Raw genomic sequence first — 16,340 nt, 5'->3', positions numbered from 1 at the left:
GAAAACACAACAGTAGTATGGACCATAATGGGTTCTTAAATTAGCCTCAACTGAACACTTAGCCCTATTCTCAAGAGAAATGTTTTAAGAAATGTAATTGCCAAAGGTTTGTTTGAAGGTGTAATAAACTTCCGTGAATGCAGATGGAGAAAATAATCCTATAATATGACTTTCTGGCCCACATTCACAATTTAAAGTAATACATCCTAATTAGTAGTTTTCATTTATACAAAAAAATCCTATAGTAACTGAAAAGTCCTTGTAGTTCAACCACTTAGCAAACCATATTGAGGTTTTGAAATGCATTGTCATTATCAGCTGTTTTGTTTTGGCACAGGAACCTACTATTTTAATCTGGGGTTTTATTTAATGTTAATGCTGTTTTTGTATCATATGGATTTAGGTGACACCAGTTGGGGTGGAGAAGGCCATCTGATATCATTCTCGAGACAAGCGCAATGACCTAAACCGGAGTGCTGTTCCTGTTTGCTGTCCAGAGATTTCAGTATAAAAGAAGAACTCCCAGGCCTGGTCAGAAGTTTTAGACTGGCAGGCTACCAACGTAGGTGAGTCTCCTATCACATGTTATGTGCTCAGTGCTTTTAATTAGTTAAATTATGAGTTAAGATTGCAGACAGTTGCATGTGTTTCTTATGCTAATTTTATTTGGACTTTTTCTTAGTATCCACATAACAACTTCATCACTTGGCAACAAAAAGGTAAATGACATTCATGCAAATAGTTATTTAACTGAAAAAAGATAATAAATCAAATTAGAAGTGTATTGATTAACCATACCCTTTTCGTTTAGTTGAATCTTAAAATGTCTTTATTTAAAAAAATGTATTTACACTTTAATAACAGAGGTGCCATGAGTACGGACGCTGAAATGCAGTGTTTTGGCCCGGCGGCCCTTTACCTCCGGAAATCTGAAAGGGAGAGAATAGAAGCTCAAAACTCTCCCTTTGATGCCAAATCAGCTTATTTCGTAACGGAGCCCGCTGAGATGTATTTGAAGGGGAAACTAGTAAAGAAGGAAGGTGGCAAAGCCACAGTTGAAATTCAGGGTGGGAAGGTATGTAGACATCTATTGTTGTATATTATAATAGACACAAGTAATTAATGCCAAATTAGTTAATGCCACAAATCCTCACTCTATTTCATTATGACACTGCACATTCTCTGAACTAATTATTCACTGTTTTGGTGCAGACTCTCACTGTAAAGGATAATGACATCTTCCCCATGAACCCTCCAAAGTACGATAAGATTGAGGACATGGCCATGATGACCCACCTCAGTGAGCCGTCTGTGTTGTATAACCTCAAAGAGCGCTATGCAGCATGGATGATCTATGTAAGACCAGTGGTTGCACTGTTTATACAGCATACATTGCAAATATGAATATAAATATATACATATCCTCTTCTTATAACAGACCTACTCAGGGCTGTTCTGCGTGACTGTGAACCCCTACAAGTGGCTCCCAGTGTATGATGCAGTGGTTGTAGCAGGATACAGAGGCAAAAAGAGGATTGAGGCTCCACCCCACATCTTCTCCATCTCGGACAATGCCTATCAGTCCTTGCTCCAAGGTATCACTCACAGTTTTTTAGATTGCAATTTGTCTTGAATCTGTCACTCAATAAAAGGAGGCCGTTTTTAAATATCCTACACCATTTTGTGTCTTCAAACAGTGTGTTGTCACTGGGAAACATACAGGTCATTGTGACTGCTATAATATAAAAAAAATATATTAAAAAAAACAATAAAATTGTTTCGATAAATGAATGCAATAACACAATGTATATGTTGACATTTTATTTTCAGATCGTGAGAATCAGTCAATCCTGATTACGTAAGTCAATGTCAAAGAGAGCAAATTTGGACTGATAAATTACAGACTGGTTATTTCTGTGTATCATGTTGGACTTACACAAATACATGTGTCATAGAATTATCTGCTTTGTAGGGGAGAATCTGGTGCAGGAAAGACGGTCAACACTAAGCGGGTCATCCAGTACTTTGCGACAATCGCAGTAGCTGGAGGAAAGAAGCAAAATGAGCAAACTGCTGGCAAGATACAGGCAAGACAAATTGAATAATACTAATATGAAATTTATGTTTTAAACATATATATTACAAAGTACATTAACAACACAAATGCTGTTTCTAGGGGTCACTGGAAGATCAAATCATTGCAGCAAACCCACTGCTGGAAGCTTATGGTAATGCCAAAACTGTGAGGAATGACAACTCATCCCGCTTTGTAAGTTTTGGTTCACAAAATCCTGCTGCTTTGATATATTGTCTATTTTTAGGATCTGCTAGTCCTCTGTCCTCAGTATTTGTCTTCACACTATAGAATGTAGTACAATTTCCAAATTGAGAAGCATGCTGTTTTTGCGTGTATAGTAGTGAATAATAACATTTACTACCAAGTATAACACATGTGTATTAACAAAGTGACACCAGTCACAAATATATCCACACTGATAATGGCTTTCTTCTGTAGGGTAAATTCATCAGAATCCATTTCGGATCAACTGGAAAGTTGGCTTCAGCTGATATCGAAACATGTAAGCCTCCAGCCTATTGTTATCCAGAACGTTTGATGAAAGCAAATATATAAACCAGCTTATACTCAACTTGTTTTACAGATCTTTTGGAGAAGTCTCGAGTGACGTTCCAGCTGTCTGCTGAAAGGAGCTACCACATCTTCTATCAGCTCGCAACAGGCCACAAACCTGAGCTGATAGGTGAGATATTTTGCCATATATCATTTTATAGAATAAACGCATGTGTCAGCTGATTCTGTCAAATTAAATGCAATAAATATTTTTCAGATGCCCTTCTCATCAGCACCAACCCTTACGACTTCCCCATGATCAGTCATGGTGAAATCACTGTCAAGAGTATCAATGACATTGAGGAATTCATTGCCACTGATGTGAGTACACATGCAAAATCCCAAACATTTAAATATTGCACACACTTTAAGGGTTCCTCAGATGCCATTATTGTGTCTTGTTGGAGCAACTGATAACACACAGTGAACCAGTAAACCTTTGTATGTGATGAGGATCTTTAACTGAAAGACAAAATATTAAGAGAAATATGGGTTTTTAATTATCCATTCTGCAGACTGCCATCGACATCCTGGGCTTCACTGGCGAAGAGAAATTAGGCATTTACAAGCTGACAGGAGCTGTGATGCATCACGGAAACATGAAGTTCAAGCAGAAGCAACGCGAAGAGCAGGCTGAGCCCGATGGCAATGAGGGTAATGCTTCTTAATATCAAACAATTCATCATTGCAAACCTACTGGAATGTTTTTTTTGGTCACTGCATACATTTAATCAGAATTCCACTTATACAGTCGGTATTTGTTTATTCAATCATGCTTCCACAATTGTGAATGATGGCTTTGTAAAAGTTAGGGTGTCTAGGGTGTCTCGATTTCCCCTTAAGGCCAAGGTGAGCGGTCCAGGGAGCTCAGAGTCGACTACTGATCCTTTCGATTAACAGGGGCCAGTTGAGGTGTTTTGGGCATCTGATGAGGATACCTCCCATGATGCTTCCCAAGGAATGTATTCTGGGAAAATTCAACTGTGATAAGACCCTGGAGCAAACCCAGGAAATGCTGGATCCCATCTGTCTCGGGGCTGGGCTGGAGGATTTGATCGAGGAGAACAATGTCTTGGTCTATTGTCACAGTGACCTGGACCCAAACAAGCAGCACAGGATGCATGGAAGGCTTTTGTAAAAATACTGTATATTTATATAGCATTGCCAATCACCTTTGTAATTTATTAGCATCATTGAGTGATAATCTCTTGTGCTTTTGTTCTTGACAGAGGCAGATAAAATCGCCTACCTCCTGGGCCTGAACTCTGCTGATATGCTCAAGGCTTTATGCTACCCCAGAGTCAAGGTCGGCAATGAAATGGTGGTTAAAGGTCAAACAGTGCCACAGGTAATTTACATAAAGCAATGTAGGTGAATGAACATAAACGTAATACTTAATACAAAATATCCCTTGTTCCAAATAACCAGAACTCCAACTATTTAAATCTTTAGGTGAATAATTCCGTGATGGCTCTCTGCAAGTCTGTCTATGAGAAAATGTTCTTGTGGATGGTCGTCAGAATTAATGAGATGCTGGATACCAAGCAGCCCAGGAACTTTTTCATTGGTGTTCTTGACATTGCAGGGTTTGAAATATTTGATGTGAGTAAACAACACATGGCACTTATTACATTTTACAAATTGAACCAGCACAATGAAGATTTACACTGTGTCTTTTGTCCCATCATAAGTACAACAGCTTGGAGCAGCTGTGCATCAACTTCACCAATGAAAAACTGCAACAGTTTTTCAACCACCACATGTTTGTCCTGGAGCAAGAAGAGTACAAGAAAGAGGGAATTGAATGGGAGTTCATTGACTTTGGTATGGACTTGGCTGCCTGCATTGAGCTGATTGAGAAGGTGAGAGACACGCTGAATACAATCACAGAAAACAATCCGATGACTTGAAATCTTTTGTTTTAAATAATCATTTCAATATTACAGCCAATGGGCATCTTCTCCATCCTTGAAGAGGAGTGTATGTTCCCCAAGGCATCAGATGTCACTTTCAAGAACAAACTGTATGACCAGCATCTTGGTAAAACCAAAGCTTTTGAGAAGCCCAAACCTGCCAAAGGCAAAGCTGAGGCCCATTTCTCTCTGGTGCACTATGCCGGCACTGTTGACTACAATGTCACTGGCTGGCTGGATAAGAACAAAGACCCCCTGAACGACTCAGTGGTTCAGCTCTACCAGAAGTCTTCAGTCAAACTGTTGGCTCACCTCTATATAGCACATGGATCAGAAGGTATTTTTGTGGGAATTATACAACATCTCATATTGAAGGAAATGTACTGCATCTAGTAATTTCAGCCAGACATCACCAGCACATCATAGTTTAATTTTTGTACAGGGAAGGTTTAAGAGAAGCTAAGAAGGTTCATACAAAGTCACACCCTAAGAATATAAAAAATAGCCAATATTCTGCAACATCAATGCCATTATACTTGGAAATAATTTATATAACAAATTGCAAAAAAAAAATAAAATTGTAAATCCTTTTTACAGATGGTAAAAGTGGAAAGAAGGGTGGCGGCAAGAAGAAGGGTGGCTCCTTCCAGACTGTGTCGGCTCTCTTCAGGGTATTTTCATTTTGTAGTCACTCTTAAATGCTTATATGAATGTCTGTCCACTTTGCAATGGTTTGCTCAAAGCTTTACACAAGTAGCAAGCATGTAGTGACTCGTTAGATTTCTTCTTGTAGCAGGCCAGATTTGTTACTTGAAAGCACATTGCTGCAGATCAAGATGGTGTATTGATTAGGGAGACCTTCAACACGAATGGTCTGGTTTCCATCTTCTACAGCAAATTGTGGGAGAAGCAAGCAAAATGTGAAATTTCTTTCAGATTATCTGTAAAACAATAAATAATGAAAAAAATAGTCATAACAAAATCATGTTTTTTATATAATTAAGTTTAGTTTACTAAAACTTTAAAGTTAAGCTCATTCATTTGCCACCATGTATTTGTGTTGTGTTGTTATCTAAATTATAAAACATGTACTATAGGATATAGTGTAGTCATGTCAGTGTCAAGGTTTTGGGGAGAATATATATAGTAAATGATTTGTCCATTCACAGGAAAACTTGGGCAAGCTGATGACCAACTTAAGGAGCACTCACCCACACTTTGTGCGCTGTTTGATTCCCAATGAATCAAAGACACCAGGTTAGTCCTAAAAATGTCATGTATATAACTGACAGAAGTCTCAAATACCTCACATCAGTTATCAACCCATAACTCATCTAATGTATGGTTAGCCATAGTTGCTGTTTGAAATCAGGGTGATTTCTGCAAATGACACACCACTACAGTAACACTGATTTGTGCAAGGTCTTCATCAGCTATTACATCGATGTACTTTGTACTGTTTAAGGTCTCATGCAGAACTTCCTGGTCATCCACCAGCTGAGGTGTAACGGTGTGCTGGAAGGTATCAGGATCTGCAGGAAAGGTTTCCCCAGCAGAATCCTCTACGCTGACTTCAAGCAGAGGTAACAGAAGCTATTTCTGTACCTCTCAGTCCACATTTGTTGATTCTCTTCTGATTATGATCTGATTTAAACCAATCCTTTCAGATACAAAGTGTTGAATGCCAGTGTCATCCCTGAGGGACAGTTTATCGACAACAAGAAGGCCTCAGAGAAACTCCTACAATCCATTGATGTGGATAAGTCGCAGTATCGATTTGGCCACACCAAGGTAAATAATCATACTTCATTATAATCATGACATGATGAGATCACTGGGTAAATCAATGTTATTACATCCATCGCCAGGTATTCTTCAAGGCTGGACTACTGGGTACGCTTGAGGAGATGCGAGATGAAAAACTGGTTGAACTGGTCACAATGACTCAGGCACTCTGCAGAGCTTACGTCATGAGAAAAGAATTTTCCAAAATGATGCAGAGAAGGTGGGCTTAGTGTTTTGTTATACACTGTGGCACTCGCATATAAATAATGTTGGAAACATATTTGCTATAGGTATGGGATGATACTTAGTGTATGTCATTTTTGTTTTGTTATATTATTACCCGTGCGGGTTTAGAGTCATGAACATGGCCTAATTTTACTTCATGAAGCTCTTGGACTTGTGCAGTAACAGTGGTGGATTAACAAGTCAAGATGCACTTTATATTGCACTTTATATTATCTGGCATAACAAGCAAACTCTCTTTCTGATCAAGATACTGTATGTAGTGTAAATTATGTTATGCAGGTTCATTTTTAAGTAGTTTATTCTTCATACTTCCAGTATCTATAATTGTGAATGCATATGTAAGGTTGCTTTAAAGTGGTTGACCCTGGTTAATATTTAATTCAATTCAGTATATCTCTGACATTCTCATGAGGTCCAGAGTGACATGGCATTGGGACTAATAAATTATGGTAATCTCTAATTTAGGGTTTACTTTTGGCATGCATTGCATCTCATTTGGCATCCTCCAGTGCCATCGCAAGTGCAAGCTACTTGGTGGACTAGAGAACACATACTTCTCTAATGATCTATTTGACAGCAAGGGAGCTTTCTCCATGTGTGTCGAATTATCTTTGTTTTGATTATCAACTATGAACTCTTTGATGTCGGGACAAGAAAGGGGAGTGTGTGAGTGTATACACAGAGACAAGGATATGTTGCTGGATCAGAGGCAGTTGGATACTGAACCTTTTGGTTGTGTGTGAAGCTGTGTAATAGCAGGAACATAATACAACTGATTGTGTTATCTTTATTCATGTGTAGTAGGCTCTGGACAGAGCTTTTTAAAAGACGAGTCAGAATCAGGGTCAGGTTTCAGTCTCCAGCCATATATACTTTTAATAACAGTAGATTGAGACAACTGCTGTACATCTTTACATAACTGCGGTTCTTGATCAGATGGACCACATGATCTCTTCTCTGCTCTGTAGGAAAGAGCGGAGAAGAAGTGGTTATTCAGATCAATGGGTTCACATCTGGGGGCCTTTTCATGGCCTTTCCTACATTGTCCAGGGGTTCCTCAGCTAAGAGTCACAGAGGTCAACTGTCCACAACAGTATGAATCCACAATGCTTTTAAAAAACTTTGAGATTACATTTCTACACCCACAAAAAGTGTAAGGGCTGCAGCGATGGGAAACAGTTTATTTAATAAGAGCTTTTGTTTCTATAAAAATGTATTCTTGTTTCCCCAGGGAAGCTATTTACTCCATCCAGTACAACATACGCTCATTCATGAATGTCAAAACGTGGCCATGGATGAAACTGTACTTCAGAATCAAGCCTCTGCTGAAGAGTGCAGAGAGTGAGAAAGAAATGGCCCAAATGAAAGAAGACTTTGAAAAGATGAAAGAGGATCTAGCAAAGGCTCTGGCTAAGAAGAAAGAACTGGAGGAGAAGATGGTTTCTCTGCTGCAGGAGAAGAATGACTTGCAGCTACAAATTCAGTCTGTACGTTACAAAGAAAGTGTGAATTGCTTTCTCAGAGATCCTAGTTTTGAAATGAATTAAATATTATTGTGATGTTATATCATATCAAATCTAGGAAGGTGACACGCTCAGTGATGCAGAGGAAAGGTGTGAGGGGCTCATTAAATCAAAGATCCACCTTGAGGCCAAAGTCAAGGAGGCGTCTGAGAGACTGGAGGATGAGGAGGAAATGAATGCTGAGCTGACTGCAAAGAAGAGGAAGCTGGAGGACGAGTGCTCTGAGTTGAAGAGAGACATTGATGACTTGGAGCTCACCCTGGCCAAAGTAGAAAAGGAGAAGCATGCCACTGAGAACAAGGTTCATGTCTCTTATTTCACTTTACCAAACTGTACTGAATACGATATACACTGTGATTAAATATTAAATAACTGTATTTATACAAACTGTTAAGGTTAAAAACCTGGTTGAAGAAATGACATCTCAAGATGAGACCATTGCAAAGTTGAGCAAAGAGAAGAAAGCCCTTCAAGAGTCCCATCAGCAGACCCTTGATGACCTGCAGGCCGAGGAAGACAAAGTCAACAGTCTGACGAAGGCCAAAACCAAGCTGGAGCAGCAAGTGGACGATGTAAGAGGCTGTGTTTTTGTTTCAAACAACTGCACCATAGTTTTTCTTTATTTTCACTTGTACTGATTACACTATATGTGAATGCACTAGATTGAAGGTTCCTTGGAGCAAGAGAGGAAGCTACGTATGGATCTTGAGCGATCAAAAAGGAAGCTTGAAGGAGATCTTAAACTGGCCCATGAGTCCATAATGGATCTGGAGAATGACAAGCAGCAGTCTGATGAAAAAATAAAGAAGTATGCTATAATGACATATTCATTTATTACTCACAGTTGCCAAATTAAGCTCGCTTCCAACATTTGTCATTGTTTTTCCATCTCAGGAGAGACTTTGAGATGAGTCAGCTTCTTGGCAAGATAGAAGATGAACAGTCTCTTGGTGTTCAACTTCATAAGAAAATCAAGGAACTACAGGTAATGTGTAAATATGAGTTCAGGCTTTGTGGAGGGAACTGTTATTGAATGTTTGTGATTGTATCTCAGTCCCAAATATATGTTTTCAGTAATCTTTCTTATGGAAGTGACTGGATGGATGGATGGATGGAATGAAATTCAGGAATGCCGTTAATATACCCTCACTAAAATATATCAACTCCTAGACATTTTTGTTTTACTTGCATGTTTAGAATTAAGCCATTTGTAAACCAATAACCATAACTACGATTGTGAATAGGGAATTCTTCTTATAATCTTCAATAATAGGCGTAGGCTTCACTTGACACTTATAATGTTGTCACAGGCTCGTATTGAGGAGCTGGAGGAGGAGATTGAGTCTGAGCGGACTGCTCGGGCCAAGGTGGAGAAGCAGAGGTCTGATCTTTCCAGGGAGCTTGAGGAGATCAGCGAGCGGCTGGAAGAAGCTGGTGGAGCAACGTCTGTTCAGATCGAGATGAACAAGAAGCGTGAGGCCGAGTTTCAGAAGCTGCGTCGTGATCTGGAAGAGTCCACGCTGCAGCACGAGGCCACCGCTGCAGCTCTCCGCAAGAAGCAGGCTGACAGTGTGGCAGAGCTGGGAGAACAGATTGATAACCTCCAGAGAGTCAAGCAGAAGCTGGAGAAAGAGAAAAGTGAATTCAAGATGGAGGTTGATGACCTCAGCAGCAATATGGAGTCTATTGCCAAATCCAAAGTAAAATGTTGAAATATTTATTTTATTTAAGGACCACATTTGACCACATTTCCTTTTCTTATCATCTACAGTAGCATTATGACTACAGTGAACTTAACATCGTGTTGATTTGTGTCCGTAGAGTAACCTGGAGAAAATGTGCCATTCTTTTGAGGATCAACTAAGTGAATTAAAGACCAAGAATGAAGAACATATGCGTCAGTTAAATGATGTTAATGTTCAAAGATCCAGACTGTTGACTGAAAATGGTGAGAGTAAGATTCAGGATGAGAATATTAAATGAAACTGAACCTCTAACCTTTCAGAAAACATTACAATGTAAGCCAACACAAATCCCTGACCAAAGAATAATTTTCCAATCAGGGGATTTTGGTCGTCAGTTGGAGGAAAGGGAGTCTCTAGTTTCACAGCTAACAAGGGGAAAACAGGCTTATATTCATCAAATTGAGGAGCTCAAAAAGCACCTTGAGGATGAAGTTAAGGTATGCTTTTGTTTAATGTCGCAGTAGTTTTTTTGAAATTAAGAAATTAGATTTGCCTCATTATTTATTTCTCATTATTAGGCCAAGAACGCCCTGGCTCACGCTGTTCAGTCAGCTCGTCATGACTGCGACCTGCTCAGAGAGCAGTATGAGGAGGAGCAGGAGGCCAAATCTGAGCTGCAGCGGGCAATGTCAAAGGCCAACAGCGAGGTGGCTCAGTGGAGAGCCAAATACGAGACCGATGCCATTCAGCGCACTGAGGAGCTGGAGGAGGCTAAGTAATGACCGGTCCTGAAAGCACCCTGTTTCCACATGCACTGATTGGGTAAATCATCACGGAACCTGTTCACTGTCTGGTTTAACAGGAAAAAGCTTGCCCAGCGTCTTCAGGATGCAGAAGAATCCATCGAGGCTGTGAATGCAAAATGTGCCTCTCTGGAAAAGACAAAACAGAGACTGCAGGGCGAAGTGGAGGACATGATGATTGACATGGAGAGAGCTAATGCTCTGGCTGCTAACCTCGACAAGAAGCAAAGGAACTTTGACAAGGTTAGATGTATCTCGTATTGCACTGTTTCAACTGGTTAACACGAGGTGACAGAAAACACTAATTTGTTTCTCACATTTCAGGTTCTTGCAGAGTGGAAGCAGAAGTATGAGGAGAGCCATGCAGAGCTTGAAGGAGCTCAGAAGGAGGCACGTGCTTTAAGCACTGAGATGTTTAAAATTAAAAACTCTTATGAAGAAGCTGTGGACCACCTGGAGACCTTGAAGAGAGAGAACAAGAACCTGCAACGTAAGACAATTATTGGATACAATTATGTGTTTTGGCATAAAATGCATTCTACTTAATATTTTAAAATTCACGATTGAGGAAAAACAAAAACACATATAGCATAGGCAAAATGAATGTGAGCTGAATAGTTTATATTAAAGTTTGGGCTCATGTGTCTGGCCTGATTTCACTAGAAAATGTGTTAAATAATTTATGCAATACTACAATTACACTTAAAAACACTTACCTTTGCTGACATATAGCATAATGTGAATGTTGTGTTTGTTTTTTCAACAGAGGATATCTCTGATTTGACTGAACATATTACTGAATCAGGAAAGACAATTAGTGAGCTTGAAAAGGGGAAGAAGACAGCAGAGAATGAGAAATCAGAAGTTCAGGCTGCCCTAGAGGAGGCCGAGGTGATTCAATTGACTTGTTTGTAAAGAAAAATCGAAATCTTGATCCAAAAACTGCAACTTTCTGTATATTTAATACTGAAGCTCCATTCTGAAATGTTTATTTAACTTTGTAGGCTACACTGGAGCATGAAGAATCAAAGATCATCCGTATCCAGATCGAGCTCACCCAGGTGAAAAATGAAATTGACAGAAAACTTGCAGAGAAAGACGAGGAGATCGACCAGATCAAGAGGAACAGCCAGAGAGTGATAGAGTCCATGCAGAGCACTTTGGATGCCGAGGTCAGGAGCAGGAATGATGCCCTGAGAATCAAGAAGAAGATGGAGGGAGACCTCAACGAGATGGAGGTTCAGCTGAGCCACGCGAACTGCCAGGCAGCTGAAGCCCAGAAACAGCTGAGAAACGTGCAGGGACAGTTTAAGGTACATCTACAAAAGGATTTGTGGCTTAGTATCTTGCTTTGAAAACAAGCCGAAAGTGTTTGCTGACATATCTCTCAATGTTTTACAATTTAGGATGCCCAACTTCATCTTGATGACGCCATAAGAGTCCAGGAAGATATGAGGGAGCAGGTTACCATGGTGGAGCGCAGGAACACCCTGATGCTGGCTGAGATCGAGGAGCTGAGAGCTGCACTGGAGCAGACGGACAGAAGCCGCAAAGTGGCTGAACAGGAGCTGGTTGATGCCAGTGAGCGTGTTGGACTGCTTCACTCTCAGGTAAATAAATATTCAAACAATCACACGTGAAACACTTAATGACAGAAAATGACACCATGTAATCCAACCCAAACTATTATCGGTTTAGAATACCAGCCTCATCAACACCAAGAAGAAGTTGGAAGCTGAACTCATCCAGATCCAGGGTGAAGTGGAGGATTCGGTCCAGGAAGCAAGAAATGCTGAAGAGAAGGCCAAGAAGGCCATCACTGATGTGAGCTCTGTCTTAGTATTTAGCATGTTCATATTGTTTCATAGAAAACCCAGATGCTTATACAGAAGGTCCAATATTAGATGTCAAAGTTGAGACATACCAGTGGTTAGACAGAAGTACCCTTGTTTCAAATAAACAACAGCTAAATTAAATTGATGGATAATCATTGTGCTTATTTAATGACATCAGTCTGTGATGCATACTAACCGTGAACTAAAGCGCTCCTCCGGTCACACGCTGCAGATTGAGTTGAATATTCACTGTTGATTACTATCAAAGCACCCAAACCAAAACATGGTATTCAGAACAGCCCTGCTGTGAAATCTACAGCTAAAAACTATCCTGAAGTAATCTCCCTTTTTGTTTTACAATTGGCTTACAAAGTAGGCCTTGTGTTCTTTTAGCATTCTGCTCATTGGCCTTCTTGCAATCATTTCACGTTTAGGCTGCCATGATGGCAGAAGAGCTGAAGAAGGAGCAGGACACCAGCTCTCATTTGGAGAGGATGAAGAAGAACCTGGAGGTGACGGTGAAAGACCTGCAGCACCGTCTGGATGAAGCTGAGAATCTGGCCATGAAGGGTGGCAAGAAGCAGCTCCAGAAACTGGAGGCAAGAGTAAGTTAATTTGTTTTTTTTAGGTCTTTGCTCTTACAATTTGGATTTGAAATGAAACAATGACTGAGGTTAAATTGCTAAATTGCTTTAATTCCAGGGCCTGTACAAGCTCCTGTATTTTCTACTTGTAACAAACATGTTACCCAACAAGCTCATAAAAGATTTGTTATCTGTTCAAGCATATTGAGTCTTGTCGCCAACAAATCTGCACCTCTTATTGTCAAGGTCCGAGAGCTTGAGTCGGAGGTCGAGGCCGAGCAAAGATCTGGAGCTGAAGCTGTGAAAGGCGTCCGCAAATATGAACGCAGGGTGAAGGAACTGACTTACCAGGTACAGAGAACCTCTCATTGTGCACCTTCAAATTTAATTTGAACAGTGATACAACTGCTTACCATCATAATAATATTTTTCTGCCGAAATTCTGCAAATTTGTGCTGCTGAAGTCAAACAAGATGTAGAGTATTCTTCAAACCTGTAGAGGGCATGAATTGCCATCATATGTCTGAAGCTCCAACGTACATACTAAAGAGATTATGAGTGGATCACATCTAAAAATATGCATTCTACCATTGCAGCTATAAATATGTGCATAGATTAGTCTGACCAAATGTGTGATACGCTTCCATGTGAACTCAGTTCTTACAAGCAGCTTGATTGACAGGACTGAAGGATTCCCGATATTGTGTAAATGCTCTGCTGTTGTGCTTTAATTCATATTGTCAGTAGAATGTTTGGTTGCTCTTGTCAGTTTTCCTGAAGTGGCTTCACATTGGAAGATGTCTGTTGGTACTGCATGCTTTTAAAGATCCTCCTAAAACAGGATGGGATGATGGTATTGGCTTTAGGTTTGGTCTCACAAACTGTACTGTCTACCGCTAGACTGAGGAGGACAAGAAGAATATCGCCCGACTTCAGGACCTGGTGGACAAGCTGCAGCTGAAAGTGAAATCCTACAAGAGGCAGTCGGAGGAGGCTGTGAGTGTGAAACATTTGACTCATGCAATGCAAATAGGCATCACACCAGTAACACCTTTCCTAACACCAGAGGACTGACAGCATGATGCAGTGCAATTTAATGGATTGTTCAAGATATCACCTCTTTAACATTATGCTTTCCAGGAGGAGCAGGCCAACACTCACCTGTCCAGGTACAGGAAGGTGCAGCATGAGATGGACGAAGCTCAGGAGAGAGCTGACATCGCTGAGTCTCAGGTCAACAAGCTGAGAGCCAAAAGCCGTGAGATTGTCAAGGTATGTTCATTTTGATTTATATTTCACTCTATACACTAATGATATTTATTCAGGGAACTTCTGTATCTTTACATCTTAACAAAGTGTTTAGCCACTAACTTCTCTATTTTGTGTTGATTTAAAGGGAAAGGAGGGTGAAGAATGAGCATCAGTCCTTACATGACACAGAACAAGAAAGCATACAATATCATGTTTTTGTCTGATGTGTAACATAAAAATAAAGTAATTGAATACCTTTCTGTGCCATTAATCCGTTTGTTTCACTTCACGCTTAATTCAAAGGATGTATGAAGTTAATTATACACAAACATTACAAGCAAAACGTTCAAATGTAGGTCAAAGTACACAGAGAATATTTTTAAACAAACATGTCAATATTTCATGATTATTAATGTTGCGCAAAAACTATTTCTCTCCATTAATTCACTACATGGAGAGAATAATTTATCGAAGACTCTTCGTACACCATCACCAAGTCAGAATAGATTTCATGAGCTACAGTTGAATACAATTATTGACATTCTTTATACATTTAAAAAAGTGAATGAAAAAGAACGAGATGAATCATCAGACCTTCATCAGGGGAATATCATTCTAATTATTAATAGTAACACTGGAGATAAACAGATTTTGAGTGCTGTATATGGTGTTTAATGTTTGAGCATCAGCGCGTGTATTAGCTCCACCATTTAAAATAGCCGGGATGTCAACTGTCGCCTGTTATCATGTAAAAGTCCTGCAGGTTACAATAACTGCAAGTGTTTGCCTAGTGGTGATAATGTTACTGACAGTCCGGTGACCTGACAGTTTTTTATGGGCTTCAAAACACATGTTGCACCGTGTTAAGTTGTGATGAAAATAGATCTATTAGTGAAGTGCAACACAGTGATACCTCAGTGTGTCTGTGCACAGTGAAGTCTCTGGTTAGTAACAACACTGTAGGGTGAGATTCATTACAAGAACTGTATTTACAGCCAATAAGGAAAGTAGAACCTTACTTGAAGCTAGTATTTAGACTTAAAACCTTGGTGTATCAAAAGCAAAATACTAGGAATATTCTAGTATTAGTCTTTCTTAAAAGATGGAGTAAAGAAAAAGATTTGAACAACTGACTGAATAAATCTGGTTGACATGTATTTCTCAAATGCTATTGTTTAGCAATGGTTTTATTGTAGCAAAAGGACAGAGGGGGGATATAAATCAGTGTTTAACTGTAAAACAAATGTAACTGGAGAAAGGAATACTAATGCTTCTAGATAAGGATGAGGAGATATACATGTGTCTACCATCAGATATGTTACCCAGCTGTAACATGTATAAAGAGGTAAACTATTTCATATTGCTGCTTTATGGTCAATGTGATGAAGTTTCTTGATTTGTCAATCATATATTTGCCAAAAACAGACATTCCAAACTGGTTCAATAGATTTACTGGAAAGTGCAGAGCTATACGTTGATGTGGTAGTATAAAACCACCTATGCTTATGATATACAAGTTCATCCCCATCTGTTAAGGATCGTTTTCTACTTTTGTAAGTCGTACATCAAAATTCTCATTCTTTTATTATCTTTAGTTGCGACCTAAAGCCTGTTGGACAGTCATAGAAATTAAACCAAAGTGGTTGATTGTTCCATCTCATTAATCAATAATCCTTCAAAATTGTGTTCATTTATCTGGTATCAGTGCAAGCATTTGAATAAACACAATAGGATGTTAAGACATAAGACTTCAATATATTGATATAAGCATCAGTATGTCTACTAGGATTAAGACCACAGAGGAAGTGAGTGTTTTATATCAAAGGTTGTTCCACAATAAGATTTGAGGCAGGGACAAATGGCTGAGCTCTGAGAGCATTGCCGAGGAGACAGCTATATTTGTATTTCTTCCTAATAAGCACACCCGGGCGCATAAGAGATCAGGTTTCACATTTTTATTGAATATATAGGCCTCTTTTGTGGGGTGTGAAGTGCTCAGTATTGAGCTCCTAATGCACTCTCCCCATCTTTGCCAATTCGGTGTTGTCTTTCAACAGGGAAAGAATGCAAACTACTACACATCATA

At 39.5% G+C, this 16,340-nt stretch overlaps 1 protein-coding gene across 1 annotated transcript; it reads left to right on the top strand.

Annotated features, from left to right (window-relative positions):
• Nucleotides 1-871: 871 nt before the first annotated feature.
• Nucleotides 872-14,420, top strand: LOC117730484 (myosin heavy chain, fast skeletal muscle-like). The gene is made up of 39 exons (XM_034532214.1): nucleotides 872-1,075; nucleotides 1,213-1,356; nucleotides 1,439-1,595; nucleotides 1,831-1,858; nucleotides 1,973-2,087; nucleotides 2,177-2,269; nucleotides 2,516-2,579; nucleotides 2,661-2,759; nucleotides 2,847-2,950; nucleotides 3,145-3,283; nucleotides 3,859-3,977; nucleotides 4,082-4,231; nucleotides 4,321-4,491; nucleotides 4,576-4,879; nucleotides 5,140-5,213; nucleotides 5,712-5,799; nucleotides 6,008-6,125; nucleotides 6,210-6,333; nucleotides 6,411-6,547; nucleotides 7,805-8,060; nucleotides 8,155-8,397; nucleotides 8,492-8,668; nucleotides 8,759-8,904; nucleotides 8,991-9,081; nucleotides 9,407-9,796; nucleotides 9,918-10,044; nucleotides 10,160-10,278; nucleotides 10,360-10,556; nucleotides 10,644-10,827; nucleotides 10,909-11,074; nucleotides 11,351-11,475; nucleotides 11,589-11,897; nucleotides 11,991-12,194; nucleotides 12,283-12,408; nucleotides 12,854-13,024; nucleotides 13,250-13,354; nucleotides 13,904-13,999; nucleotides 14,144-14,275; nucleotides 14,400-14,420. The coding sequence occupies exons 1-39, from the start codon at nucleotides 872-874 to the stop codon at nucleotides 14,418-14,420; spliced, it is 5,817 nt and encodes a 1,938-aa protein (XP_034388105.1).
• The last annotated feature ends 1,920 nt before the right edge of the window (nucleotides 14,421-16,340 follow it).

Source organism: Cyclopterus lumpus, chromosome 5 (genome assembly GCF_009769545.1).
Source record: "Cyclopterus lumpus isolate fCycLum1 chromosome 5, fCycLum1.pri, whole genome shotgun sequence".
In the NCBI taxonomy this organism is placed as follows: Eukaryota; Metazoa; Chordata; class Actinopteri; order Perciformes; family Cyclopteridae; genus Cyclopterus; species Cyclopterus lumpus.
This window is presented reverse-complemented; position numbering and strand designations above follow the sequence as displayed.

Bases quoted from the DNA above. Each gene is read 5' to 3' on its own strand.
- LOC117730484 (XM_034532214.1), top strand. From the start codon at position 872: ATGAGTACGGACGCTGAAATGCAGTGTTTTGGCCCGGCGGCCCTTTAC. The intron at 2,951-3,144 runs GTGAGTACACAT...TCCATTCTGCAG, and splicing joins AGGAATTCATTGCCACTGAT to ACTGCCATCGACATCCTGGG. The intron at 8,905-8,990 runs GTATGCTATAAT...TTTCCATCTCAG, and splicing joins TCTGATGAAAAAATAAAGAA to GAGAGACTTTGAGATGAGTC.